The 13965-nt window shown below is 70.3% G+C and overlaps 2 protein-coding genes across 2 annotated transcripts in view; one reads left to right on the top strand and one right to left on the bottom strand.

Moving 5' to 3' along the window:
- Positions 1-651: 651 nt before the first annotated feature.
- On the top strand, positions 652-12692 carry ESYT1 (extended synaptotagmin 1; the record flags this gene model as incomplete). The annotated part of the gene is made up of 22 exons (XM_080368218.1): positions 652-924; positions 2370-2411; positions 3424-3558; positions 3637-3710; positions 3868-3940; positions 4039-4128; positions 4595-4650; positions 4756-4879; positions 4955-5131; positions 6420-6502; positions 6642-6690; positions 6757-6846; positions 6938-7030; positions 7130-7201; positions 7290-7376; positions 9416-9565; positions 9639-9770; positions 10968-11144; positions 11346-11428; positions 11516-11564; positions 11683-12071; positions 12158-12692. The coding sequence occupies exons 1-22, from the start codon at positions 667-669 to the stop codon at positions 12690-12692; spliced, it is 3018 nt and encodes a 1005-aa protein (XP_080224344.1). The 5' UTR covers positions 652-666.
- Positions 12693-12824: 132 nt separating this feature from the next.
- SMARCC2 (SWI/SNF related BAF chromatin remodeling complex subunit C2) overlaps positions 12825-13965 on the bottom strand; it is a gene marked incomplete at its 3' end in the record, with an annotated part of 11248 nt that continues 10107 nt past the window's right edge. Inside the window, exon 25 of the mRNA XM_080368217.1 lies at positions 12825-13530. Coding sequence (XP_080224343.1) covers positions 12825-13530 — 706 coding nt within the window. The remainder of the gene's footprint in view (positions 13531-13965) is intronic.

The following is a 13965-nucleotide window of genomic DNA, read 5'->3' as shown; positions in this document are numbered from 1 at the left end:
CTGGTGACCAGCTGGTTCCTGGTGCCTTGTGGTGGTGCCCAGCCGGTGCCCGGTGCCCCCTGAGCAGCTGCTGCCCGGTGCCCCGTGGCAGTGCTCAGCCAGTGCCCCATAGCCATGCCCAGCCAGTTCCTGGTGCCCCGTGGCCGTGCCCAGCTGCTGCCCGGTGCCCTGTGGCGGTGCCCAGCCGGTGCCCGGTGCCCAGCCGGTGCCCCGTGGCCGTGCCCAGCTGGTTGCCGGTGCCCTGTGGCCGTGCCCAGCTGCTGCCCGGTGCCCTGTGGCGGTGCCCAGCCGGTGCCCGGTGCCCTGTGGCGGTGCCCCGTGGCCATGCCCAGCCGGTTGCCGGTGCCCTGTGGCCGTGCCCAGCTGCTGCCCGGTGCCCTGTGGCGGTGCCCAGCCGGTGCCCGGTGCCCAGCCAGTGCCCCGTGGCCATGCCCAGCCCGTTGCCGGTGCCCCGTGGCCGTGCCCAGCCGGTTCCCGGGGCCCCCGAGCAGCCGGTGCCCGGGGAAGCGCCGGCGGCCCCTCAGGACCGTGTCGGGGGGGGGGGGGAATCGGGGGGGGGGGAGGGGCGGTGCCGCTCCAGCCCCGCCCCTCCCGTGCCGGTGCCGCCCCGCGCTCGGGGCCCGCCTCCCCCACCCCCCCCCCGGCGGCGGCGGCGGCGGCGGCGGGATGGAGCGGCGGGGCGCGGGGCTGGCGGCGCTGGGCCGGGGGCTGCTCTGGGCGCTGCCCGCCTACGCGGCGGGGGCGCTGGGGCTGGGGGCGGGGGCGCTGCTGCTGGCGCTCGCGCTTTACGCCGGGTGGCGGCGGCGGCGGCGCGCGCGGGAGCGGGGGATGCGCGTGGCCGCCCGCCTGCAGCGCGAGGAGGAGGCGGCCGTGCGCGCTGCCGCCGCCGGGCTGGGCGCGGCCCCGGGGGAGCTGCCGGCCTGGGTAAGGGAGCGGCGCCGTTACCGGAGGGGAGGGACACCGGCACCGTTAACGGAGCGGGAGGGGGGCACCGGCACCGTTAACGGAGGGGGAGGGGGCACCGGCACCGTTAACGGAGGAGGAAGGGGGTACCGACACCGTTAACGGAGGGGGAGGGGGCACCGGCACCGTTAACGGAGGAGGAAGGGGGCACCGACACCGTTAACGGAGGAGGAAGGGGGCACCGACACCGTTAACGGAGGTGGAGGGGGGCACCGGCACCGTTAACGGAGGGGGAGGGGGGCACCGGAACCGTTAACGGAGGGGGGGAGGCCACCGGCTCCGCGCGGGGGCCTGGGCGTGTCGTCCTCCCCCCCACCCAGCGTGTGTCCGCGGCAGCGTCCGGGGCCGGGGGGGCTCCGGAACGGCCCCGGTTGCCGCACTGCAGCGCCCGCCCGTGCTGTCTCCCGGCGGGGTCACCGAGCCTGGGGTCCCCCGCTGCTGAGGGACCCCCCCCCCCCCGCTGCTGGGGACCCCCCCACACACACACTGCACGGCGACCCCCCCGCCCCGCTGCTGCCCCCCCCTCCTCTGCTGGATCGCGGCCCCCCCCCCCCCCTGCTGGGGTCCCCCCCGTGTGTGTCCCCCGCCTGCACCGCGACACCCCACCCCCCCCGCTGCTGGGGACCCCTCCCCAGCCCCGGCTGCACCGTGTCTTCCCCGGGTCTCGCTGCCGGGCCCCCCCTCCGCCCCGCCCCGTTGCTGGGGTCCCTCCGCTGCTGCACCGCGTGTCCCGTCCCCCCCCCGGCTGCTGGGGTCCCCCCCCGCTGCACCACGACCCCCCTACCCCGCTGCCGGGGTCCCCTCGCTGCTACACGGCGTCCCCCCCCGTCCCCCCGCCCCGCTGCTGGCGACTGCCCCTGCTGCACCCACCCCCCACCCCCGCTCGGGACCCCCCCGGCTGCACTGAGCCCCATTTGAGCCTCCCGCCGGGTCCGGCCCCCCCCGCCCCGTGATCCGTGATTGCTGCATCGCCCCCCCGCTGCCTCCCCCCCCCCGCGATGGCTGACATCCCCGGGACCGCCCGGGGCCTTCCGGCACCGCCGGGGCTGGGCTGTGACTCACCGGCCCGGGGAGGGGGGGGGGCGGGGGGCCGCTTCCTGCCCGGCCGCGGGGGGGGGGGGGGGGGCGGTCGCCGGGAGGGGCGGGATCCCCCTCCCCGTGGGGCTGGGGGAGCCGGGAACAGCTGCAGGGGGGTGACACCCCCAGCCCCAGCTGCGGTGACTGTCACCCCGCCCGGGGGGGGTGGGGGGTGTCCCACCGGCCCAGTTGGGGAAACTGAGGCAGGGGCTGGGTGGGGCCGTGCTGCTGAGCGGGAGTGAAACCTGGGGCCAGGCTTCCCCATGCCCCCCCCCGCGCCCAGCTGGCCCCCCCCGGTCTGACGGCACCCCCGGCCTGTTTGCCCGCAGGTGAGCTTCCCGGACGTGGAGAGGGCAGAATGGCTGAACAAGGTGAGGTGTCCGTCTGTGCATCCCTCACTGCATCCCTCCCTGCATCCCACATCTGCCCATCCCATCCCCATCCCTCCCTGCATCCCTCCCTGCATCCCACATCTGCCCATCCCATCCCCATCCCTGCATCCCTCCCTGCATCCCACATCTGCCCATCCCATCCCCTCCCTGCATCCCACATCTGCCCATCCCATCCCCATCCCTGCATCCCTCCCTGCATCCCACATCTGCCCATCCCATCCCCTCCCTGCATCCCACATCTGCCCATCCCATCCCCATCCCTGCATCCCTCCCTGCATCCCACATCTGCCCATCCCATCCCCTCCCTGCATCCCACATCTGCCCATCCCATCCCCATCCCTGCATCCCTCCCTGCATCCCACATCTGCCCATCCCTGCATCCCTCCCTGCATCCCACATCTGCCCATCCCATCCCATCCCTCCCTGCATCCCTCCCTGCATCCCACATCTGCCCATCCCATCCCCTCCCTGCATCCCACATCTGCCCATCCCATCCCCATCCCTCCCTGCATCCCACATCTGCCCATCCCATCCCCATCCCTGCATCCCTCCCTGCATCCCACATCTGCCCATCCCATCCCCTCCCTGCATCCCACATCTGCCCATCCCATCCCCATCCCTCCCTGCATCCCACATCTGCCCATCCCCTCCCGCATCCCTCCCTGCATCCCGCATCCATCCACCCCTCCCTGCATACCCCCCCCCCGTGTCCCACATCTGCTCAGCCTTTCTGTGCATCCTGCATCCTTCTGTGCATCCCTGCATCCCGCATCCCTCCCTGCATCCTGCATCCATCCACCGCTCCCTCCCTCCCTGCCCTTTTTGTGTCCATCTGTCCAGCTCCCCTGCACCCAGAATCTAGCCAGCCCCGCTGCATCCCTCTGTGCATCCCTGCATCCTCCCATCCCTGCATCCCTGCATCCTCCCATCCCTGCATCCTCCCATCCCTGCATCCCTGCATCCCGCCCACCGGTTGGGTCCCGCCGCGCAGATCCTGGCGCAGGCCTGGCCCTTCTTCGGCCAGTACATGGAGAAGCTGCTGGTGGAGAGCATCGCCCCGTCCATCCGTGCCTCCAGCACCCACCTCCAGACCTTCACCTTCACCAAAGTGGACATGGGCGAGAAGGTAGGGCTCCCCCGGGGGGGTGGGGGGTGCCCCTGGGGGGTGCTGACCCCCCCCAGCTCACCACTGCCTCCCCCACAGCCCCTCCGGGTCCTGGGGGTCCGAGCCCACCCTGGCACCCACAAGCAGCAGATCCTGCTGGACCTCAACATCAGGTGAGCAGCCAGACACACAACCCTCCCCCCCCGCCCCACGCTGGGGTCTCCAACTGCACAGCAGCTGCTGGAGCCCCCCCCCCCACGCTGGGGGTGGCTGGGGGGTGTCATGGCGAAGACACCCCCCCCCTCCCATCCCTACACCCCATCTCTGCAGCTACGTGGGTGACGTCCAGATTGACGTGGAGGTGAAGAAGTTCTTCTGCAAGGCGGGGGTGAAAGGCATGCAGGTGGGGGGCTGGGGGGGCACTGGGGTTGGGGGTCATGGCCACGGGGGGGGGGCGGGATCACATCTCAGCACTGCTCGTCCCCCCTCCCCCTGCCCCAGCTCCATGGGATGCTGCGGATCATCCTGGAGCCCCTCCTCGGGGACGTGCCCATCGTGGGGGCCCTCACCATGTTCTTCATCCGGCGCCCGGTAAGTGCCCCCCACCAGCAGGGTGTGGCTGGGGTCTGCTCCCCCCCCCCCGACCCCATCCCCCTGGGGTGCCCCCCCCCAACCTGACCCCATCCCCCCTGGGGTCTGCCCCCCATCTGACCCCATCCCCCCTGGATCTGACCCCATCCCCCTGGGGTCTGCCCCCCATCTGACCCCATCCCCCCTGGATCTGACCCCATCCCCCTGGGGTGCCCCCCCCCCAACCTGACCCCATCCCCCCTGGATCTGACCCCATCCCCCCGGGGTCATGACCCCAACCTGACCCCATCCCCCCTGGGGTCTGCCCCCCCATCTGACCCCATCCACCCTGGGGTCTCCCCCCTCCTACCCCCTGGAGTCTGCGCCCCTCATCTGACCCCAGGCCCCCGGGGTCTCCCCCCCCCATCTGACCCCATTCCCCCCGGGGTCTCCCCCCCACCTGACCCCAGCCCCCCCCTCATCCCAGACTTTGGACATCAACTGGACGGGGATGACCAACCTGCTGGACATCCCGGGGCTGAGGTGAGCCCCAGCCCAGCTGTGGGGTCCTCCGACCCCCCGACCCCGTGGCCCCCGTGGCCCCCCTGTGACCGTGCCCCCCCTCCTCGTGACCGTGCCCCCCCCCAGCTCCATGTCGGACACCATGATCATGGATGCCATCGCCTCCTACCTCGTCCTGCCCAACCGCCTCCTGGTCCCGCTGGTGCCCGACCTGCACGAGGCCGCCCAGCTCCGCTGCCCCCTGCCCCGGGTAAGGGCTGCCTGGGGGTCCCGGGGGACTGCCAGACCCCCCCCCCCCGAGCCTGGCTGACCCCCTCCCCTCCAGGGTGTGGTGCGGGTGCACCTGCGGGGTGCGCGGGACCTGCGGTCCAAGGACCGGTTCATGGGGGGGCTGGTGGAGGGCAAGTCGGACCCCTACGCCGTCCTGCGCGTTGGCACCCAGGTGGTCACCAGCCGCGTCATCGACGACAACCTCAACCCCACCTGGGACGAGGTCTATGAGGTGAGACGCCCCCCCCGTGCCCCCCCCCAGACCAGCTGGGGGGTGTGGGGCTGCAGGAATCCCCGAATCCTCCCCCGAGACCAGCTGGGGGTGGGGGGGGCTGCAGGGACCCCTGTGTCCCAACTGGGGGTGTGGGGGGCTGCAGGGACCCCCGTGTCTTCCCCCAGACCAGCTGGGGGGGTCCAGGCTGCAGGGACCCCCGTGTCTCCCCTGAGACCAGCTGGGCGTGTGGGGGGCTGCATGGACATCCGTGTACCCCCCCCCCCCAGACCAGCTGGGGGGGTGGGGGCTGCAGGGACACCCATGTCCCCCCCCAGACCAGCTGGGGGGGGTGGGGGCTGCAAGGACCCCCAGCTTGTCCCCCGAGACCAGCTGGGCATGTGGAGGGCTGCAGGGACCCCCGAATCCTCCCCCAAGACCAGCTGGGTGTGTGGGGGGCTGCAGGGACCCCCGTGTCCCCCCTCAGACCAGCTGTGGGGGTGAGGGCTGCAGGGACCCCCGAATCCTCCCCCGAGACCAGCTGGGGATGTGGGGGGCTGCAGGGACCCCTGTGTACCCCGCCAGACCAGCTGGGGGGTGGGGGCTGCAGGGACCCCCATATCCTCCCCCAAGACCAACTGGGGATGTGGGGGGCTGCAGGGACCCCTGCGTGTGTCCCCCCAGACTAGCTGGGGGTGTCCAGGCTGCAGGGACCCCCATGTCCCCTCTGAGACCAGTTGGGCATGTGGGGGGCTGCAGGGACCCCTGTGTCCCCCATCACACCGGTTGGGGGGGCTTCAGGGACCCCCGTGTGTCTCCCCCCAGCCTGGCTGCGGTTATGGGGGACACAGGGACCCCCGTGTGTCCCCCCCCAGCCTGGCTGCGGTTGTGGGGGACACAGGGACCCCCGTGTCCCTCCCCCCAGCCTGGCTGCGGTTATGGGGGACACAGGGACCCCCGTGTGTCCCCCCCCAGCCTGGCTGCGGTTGTGGGGGACACAGGGACCCCCGTGTCCCTCCCCCCAGCCTGGCTGCGGTTGTGGGGGACACAGGGACCCCCGTGTCCCTCCCCCCAGCCTGGCTGCGGTTGTGGGGGACACAGGGACCCCTGTGTGTCCCCCCCACCCTGGCTGTGGTTGTGGGGGACACAGGGACCCCCCCCAAGCATCGGCAGCTTGTGGGGGGGGGGCGCAGCACCCTGACCCAGCCGGGCTGAGTGCAGGGACCCCCCTGCCATCTCCCCAGCCTGGCTGTGCGGGGCGGGGGGACCCCCGTGTGTGTCCCCCCCCCGCTGACCCTGTCCCTGCCAGTTCATTGTGCATGAGGTGCCGGGGCAGGAGCTGGAGGTGGAGCTGTTCGACAAGGACCCCGATCAGGATGATCTCCTGGGCAGGTGCTGGGGGAAGGGGTCCAGACCCCCGGGATGGTACCTGGGGGTGAGGGGGGGGGTTCACCGTGCCCCCCCCCCCCCCCCCCAGCTCACCCACCCCCCCAGCTCACAGCTTTTCCCTTCCCCCTCCCCCCCCCCCCAGGATGAAGCTGGATTTCGGGGAGGTGCTGAAGGCCCGGGTGCTGGAGGAGGTGGGTGCTGGGGTGGGGGGCTCGGGGGGGCTGGGGGGGGCTGTGCTGACCCCCCCTGCCCCGCAGTGGTTCCCGCTGCAGGAGGGGGGGCAGGGCCGGCTCCACCTGCGCCTGGAGTGGCTTTCCCTCATGTCCGACACCTCCAGGCTGGAGCAGGTGAGCGGGGTCAGCCATGGGGGGGGGGGGGGCAGGGGGGCAGGGGGGGTCCTGCCCTCACCCACCACCACCCCCCGGGCCCATCCCCCAGGTCCTGGAGAGGAACCGGGCGATCGCGGCCAAACCCGACCCCCCGTCCGCCGCCATCCTGGTCGTGTACTTGGACCGGGCTGAGGAGCTGCCTGTGAGTTGGGGGGGGGGGGGGGGGGGGGGGGGCTGCCAGTCCCTGGGGGGGGGGTGGGCAGAGCTGGGGGGACCCCCCTGACCCCCGCTTTCTGCGCAGATGAAGAAGCCGGGCAAGGAGCCCAACCCCATGGTGCAGGTCTCGGTGCAGGACGTCACGCGGGAGAGCAAGGTGAGGGGGCGGCGGGGGGTGGGGTGGGGTGGGGGCAGGGTTTGGGGGGGCCAGGCTGGTGGTGGGGGTCTAACCCCGCTCCCCCCAGGTGGTCTGTAACTCCTCTGCCCCCGTCTGGGAAGATGCTTTTCGCTTCTTCCTGCACGACCCCGCGCACCAGGACCTGGACATCCAGGTGAGAGCCGGGGTCACCCCCAAGACACCCCCCCCCCCACCATCCCTGTCCCTGCAGCCCCCCCCAGATCCTCCAGCCCCCTTCCCTCCCATTTTTTCTCCCCACTCCCCCCTTCCCCCATGCCCCCAGTTCTCCTGGATCCCTGTGACCCCTGGTTCCCCCAGATCCCCGTGATGCCTCGTGACCCCCAGATCTCTGTGACCCCCGGTTCCCCCCAGTCCGTTGATGCTCTGTTCCACGGGATCCCTGTGCCCCCAGATCCCCATGATGCCCCATGATCCCTGTTGCCCTGGATCCCTGTGATCCCTGTGCCCCTGATTCCCCTGGATCCCCATGACCCCCGTGCTGCTCCAGTTCCCACAGACCCCCATGACCCCCATGTCCCCAGTTTCCACACATCCCCATGGATCCCCGTGCCCCTGATTCCCATGGATCCCTGTGACTCCCACGTCCCCAGTTCCCATGGATCCCCATGGATCCCTATGACCCCTGTGCCCCTGGTTCCCATGGATCCCTGTGACTCCCATGTCCCCAGTTCCTACAGATCCCCATGGATCCTTGTGTCCCCCTTGCCCCTGGTTCCCATGGATCCCTATGACCCCTGTGCCCCTCGTTCCTATGGATTCCTGTGATCCCTGTGCCCCTGGTTCCCATGGATCCCTATGACCCCTGTGCCCCTCGTTCCTATGGATTCCCGTGATCCCTGTGCCCCTGGTTCCCATGGATCCCTGTGACCCCCATGACCCCAGTTCCCACAGATCCCCATGATCCCCATGTCCCCAGTTCCGGTGGATCCCTGTGTCCCCCTTGCCCCTGGTTCCCATGGATCCCCACAATCCCCATGCCCCTGGTTCCCGCAGACCCCCATGATCTCTGTGCCTCTGGTTCCTGCGGACCCCCGTGCCCCCCGTGCCCCCGTTCCCGCAGCCCCCCCATGATCCACGTGTCCCCCGTTCCCGCAGCCCCCCCATGATCCACGTGTCCCCGGTTCCCGCAGACCCCCATGACACCATGCCCTTGGCTCCCGCAGACCCCCGTGCCCCCTGTGCCTGCAGAACCCCATGACCCCCGTGCCCCCAGTCCCGTGGACCCCTGCGACCCCGTTCCCATGGACCCCCATGTTCCCCGTGCCCCCAGTTCCCGTGGACCCCCATGACCCCCGTGCCCCCAGTTCCTGCGGATCCCCTAGTTCCCGCGGACTCCAGTGCCCCCCCTTCCCACAGACCCCCCTGCCCCCTGGTTCCCATGGATTCCCGTGCCCCCCCATGCCCCCCATTGCCGTGGACCCCCATGACCCCCGTGCCCCCCTATGACTCCTGTGCCCCCCATTCCCACGACCCCCCATGACCACCATGACCCCCATTCCCACGGCCCCTCATGACGCCCGTGCCCCCCGTTCCTGCAGACCCCCATGACCCCCGTGCCTCCAGTTCCCACGGACCCCCATGACCCCTGCGGCCCCCCATGACCTCTGTGCCCCCAGTTCCTGCGGCCCCCCATGACCCCTGTGCCCTCAGTTCCCGCAGCCCCCCATGACCCCTGTGCCCTCAGTTCCCACGGACCCCCATGACCCCCATGCCCCCAGTTCCCACGGACCCCCATGACCCCTGCAGACCCCCATGACCTTTGTGCCCCCAGTTCCTGCGGCCCCCCATGACCCCTGTGCCCTCAGTTCCCGCGGCCCCCCATGACTCCTGTTCCCCCTGTGCCCCTGGTTCCCACAGACCCCCCGTGCCCCCTGGTTCCCATGGCCCCCTCATGACCCCCGTGGCCCCCGTTCCCCCCATTCCTGTGGCCCCCCATGACCCCGTGCCCCCCATTCCTGCAGACCTCCATGACCCCCATGCCCCCAGTTCCCACGGCCCCCCATGACCCCCGTGGCCCCTGTGCCCCCCGTTCCCGTGGCCCCCCATGACCCCGTGCCCCCCATTCCTGCAGACCCCCATGACCCCCGTTCTCCCTGTGCCCCTGGTTTCCGTGGATCCCCCCCCGTGCCCCCTGTTTCCCGTGGCCCCCCCATGACCCCCGTGCCCCCCCAGGTGAAGGACGACCCCCGGCAGAGCAGCCTGGGCTCCCTCTCGCTGCCCCTCGCCCGCCTGCTGGATGCCCCCGGGCTGACGCTGGCGCAGCCCTTCCAGCTCCAGCACTCAGGACCCCGCAGCCGCCTCCACATGAAGCTGGTCCTGCGGGTGAGGGGGGGTCAGGGAGTTGGGGGGGGGCTCCTGGCCCTTCCCCCCGCCCCACTGACCCCCAGCCCTGCAGGTGCTTTTCCTTGACGCCCCGGAGAACGGTGTGTCTCCCCCCACCATCTCGGGGCAGCCGGACCCCCTGGACAGCACCAGCAGCACCCAGCGGCCCCCCCACGCCAGCCCCAACCCCCAGTTTGGCACCGAGGTGGGGAGGGGATGGGGGGGCCCGGGGGGGCATCACAGAGGAGGCTGGAGGGCTTGGGGGGGGGGCAGGATGGTGCTCAGGGGTGAGGGGAGTTGTGGAGGGGAATGGGGGGGGGAGCTGGGGGGCTGGGAGGGAGTAATGTGGGATGCGGCTGGGGGGGGACCCTGGGTGGGCAGAACAGAGTTCAGGGGCTGGGTGGATTCTAGGGGGCAGGCTGGGGGGTCCTGGGGGGCAGGCTGGAGCTCAGGGGCTGAAGGGGTCCTGGGGAGCAGCATGGGGGTTTCTGGGGGGCAGAATGGGGTTCGGGGGCTGAGAGGGTCCTGGGGGGAAGGCTTGGGGGTCTTGGGGGGCAGAATGGGGGGTCCTGGGGGGCAGAGTGGGGATAGGCTGGGGGGTCCTGGGGGGAAGAATGAGGGGTCCTGGGGGGCAGAGTGGGGACAGGCTGGGGGGTCCTGGGGGGAAGAATGAGGGGTCCTGGGGGGCAGAGTGGGGACCGTCTAGAGGGGAGCTTGGGGGGAAGAATGGGGGGTCCTGGGGGGCAGAATGGGTAGAGGCTGGGGGGTCCAGGAGGGAAGAATGGGGGGTCCTGGGGGGCAGATTGGGGACAGGCTGTGGGGGGTCCTGGGGGGAAGAATGGGGACTGGCTAGGGGGGTCCTGGGGGGAAGAATGGGGGGTCCTGGGGGGAAGAATGGGGACTGGCTAGGGGGGTCCTGGGGGGAAGAACTGGGGGTCCTGAGGGGCAGAATGGGGACTGGCTAGGGGGGTCCTGGGGGGAAGAATGGGGGGTCCTGGGGGGCAGATTGGGGACAGGCTGTGGGGGGTCCTGGGGGGCAGAATGGGGGGTCCTGGGGGGCAGAATGGGGACTGGCTAGGGGGGTCCTGGGGGGAAGAATGGGGGGTCCTGGGGGGCAGAATGGGGACTGGCTAGGGGGGTCCTAGGGGGCAGAATGGGGACTGTCTAGGGGGGTCCTGGGGGGAAGAATGGGGACTGGCTAGGGGGGTCCTGGGGGGAAGAATGGGGGGTCCTGGGGGGCAGAATGGGGGGTCCTGGGGGGAAGAACGGGGTTCCTGGGGGGCAGAATGGGGACAGGCTGGGGGGGTCCCGGGTGGGAAGGAGTGGGGGGTCCTGGGGGGGTCTTGGGCCCGGCCGTGCCCCCCAGCCCCGGTGCCAGTGGCCGCGTGTCCCCGTGTCCCAGCACATGCTGCGCATCCACCTGCTGGAGGCCCAGGACCTCATCGCCAAGGACAACTTCTTCAAGGGGGTGGTGAGGGGCCGCTCCGACCCCTACGCCCGGCTGCGCGTGGCCGGCAGCACCTTCCGCAGCCGCGTGGTCAAGGAGGACCTGAACCCCCGCTGGAACGAGGTCTACGAGGTACCTGCCGGGGGGGGGGTGGGGGTGGGGGTGTCTCATCTCCCCCCTCCCCCCAGGCGTTGGCCCTGGGGATGTGGATGCTGTGGGCTGGGGTCCCATTTCCTCCCATCTAGAGGGGAAACTGAGGCAGGGGGATGGGAGGGGGATGGGGGTATGCGGGGGGGCCCCCACTGGTGACACCAACCCCCTCCCCCCATCCAGGTGATCGTGGACAACGTCCCAGGGCAGGACGTGGAGTTCGACCTCTTCGACAAGGACATTGACAAGGATGATTTCCTGGGCCGGTGGGTGCTGGGGGGCACGGGGAGGGGAAGGGGGCTGTGGGGTAGCCCCCCCCAGCCCAGCCCTCACCCCCCACCCCCGCCCCCCAGGTGCAAGGTGCCGCTGAGGCGGGTGCTGAGTGGCCGCGTTGTGGATGAGGTAGGAGAGGGACCAAGGGGGGGCTGCGGCCGGGCGGGGGGGCTGCAGTGGGGGTGGGGGGCTGCAGTGTGCGGGGGGCTGTGCTGGGGGGTCTCACCCACCATCCCTGCCCCGCCAGTGGCTGCCCCTGGAGGACGTGAAGTCGGGGCGGCTGCACGTGCGGCTGGAGAGCCTGGCCCCCCGCCCCAGCGCCGCCCTCCTCGAGCAGGTAACAGCCCCCCAGGAGGGGGGGGCACAGCTGGCTCCGAGCCTTAGCCCCGCCCCCAGCCCCAGCCCTGTGCGTCCCCGTCCCTCTGGATCCCAGTCCCCGTGCTTCCCTGTCCCTGTGCGTCCCCATCCCTCTCCCTCTGCATCCCCATCCCTAGTCCTGTGGATCCCGATCCCGATCCACCCCTCTGCATCCCCATCCCTAGTCCTGTGGATCCCGATCCGCCCCTCTGCATCCCCATCCCTAGTCCTGTGGATCCCGATCCCGATCCGCCCCTCTGCATCCCCATCCCTAGTCCTGTGGATCCCGATCCGCCCCTCTGCATCCCCATCCCTAGTCCTGTGGATCCCAATCCCGATCCGCCCCTCTGCATCCCCATCCCTAGTCCTGTGGATCCCGATCCCGATCCGCCCCTCAGCATCCCCATCCCTAGTCCTGTGGATCCCGATCCCGATCCGCCCCTCTGCATCCCCATCCCTAGTCCTGTGGATCCCGATCCCGATCCGCCCCTCTGCATCCCCATCCCTAGTCCTGTAGATCCCGATCCCGATCCGCCCCTCTGCATCCCCATCCCTAGTCCTGTGGATCCCGATCCCGATCCGCCCCTCTGCATCCCCATCCCTAGTCCTGTGGATCCCGATCCCGATCCGCCCCTCTGCATCCCCATCCCTAGTCCTGTGGATCCCGATCCCGATCCGCCCCTCTGCATCCCCATCCCTAGTCCTGTGGATCCCGATCCCGATCCGCCCCTCTGCATCCCATCCCTAGTCCTGTGGATCCCGATCCCGATCCGCCCCTCTGCATCCCCATCCCTAGTCCTGTGGATCCCGATCCCGATCCGCCCCTCTGCATCCCCATCCCTAGTCCTGTGGATCCCGATCCCGATCCGCCCCTCTGCATCCCCATCCCTAGTCCTGTAGATCCCGATCCCGATCCGCCCCTCTGCATCCCCATCCCTAGTCCTGTAGATCCCGATCCCGATCCACCCCTCTGCATCCCCATCCCTAGTCCTGTGGATCCCGATCCCGATCCGCCCCTCTGCATCCCCATCCCTAGTCCTGCGGATCCCGATCCCGATCCGCCCTCTGCATCCCCATCCCTAGTCCTGTGGATCCCGATCCGCCCCTCTGCATCCCCATCCCTAGTCCTATGGATCCCGATCCCGATCCATCCCTCTGCATCCCCATCCCTAGTCCTATGGATCCCGATCCCGATCCATCCCTCTGCATCCCCATCCCTAGTCCTGTGGATCCGATCCGCCCCTCTGCATCCCCACCCCTAGTCCTGCGGATCCCAATCCCGATCCATCCCTCTGCATCCCCATCCCTAGTCCTATGGATCCCGATCCCGATCCATCCCTCTGCATCCCCATCCCTAGTCCTATGGATCCCGATCCCGATCCATCCCTCTGCATCCCCATCCCTAGTCCTGTGGATCCCGATCCGCCCCTCTGCATCCCCACCCCTAGTCCTGCGGATCCCAATCCCGATCCGCCCCTCTGCATCCCCATCCCTAGTCCTGTGGATCCCGATCCCGATCCGCCCCTCTGCATCCCCATCCCTAGTCCTGTGGATCCCGATCCCGATCCGCCCCTCTGCATCCCCATCCCTAGTCCTGTAGATCCCGATCCCGATCCGCCCCTCTGCATCCCCATCCCTAGTCCTGTAGATCCCGATCCCGATCCACCCCTCTGCATCCCCATCCCTAGTCCTGTGGATCCCGATCCCGATCCGCCCCTCTGCATCCCCATCCCTAGTCCTGCGGATCCCGATCCCGATCCGCCCTCTGCATCCCCATCCCTAGTCCTGTGGATCCCGATCCGCCCCTCTGCATCCCCATCCCTAGTCCTATGGATCCCGATCCCGATCCATCCCTCTGCATCCCCATCCCTAGTCCTATGGATCCCGATCCCGATCCATCCCTCTGCATCCCCATCCCTAGTCCTGTGGATCCCGATCCGCCCCTCTGCATCCCCACCCCTAGTCCTGCGGATCCCAATCCCGATCCATCCCTCTGCATCCCCATCCCTAGTCCTATGGATCCCGATCCCGATCCATCCCTCTGCATCCCCATCCCTAGTCCTATGGATCCCGATCCCGATCCATCCCTCTGCATCCCCATCCCTAGTCCTGTGGATCCCGATCCGCCCCTCTGCATCCCCACCCCTAGTCCTGCGGATCCCAATCCCGATCC

This window comes from Falco punctatus, assembly GCF_963210335.1.
Source record: "Falco punctatus genome assembly, chromosome: 18".
NCBI lineage: Eukaryota > Metazoa > Chordata > Aves > Falconiformes > Falconidae > Falco > Falco punctatus.
This window is presented reverse-complemented; position numbering and strand designations above follow the sequence as displayed.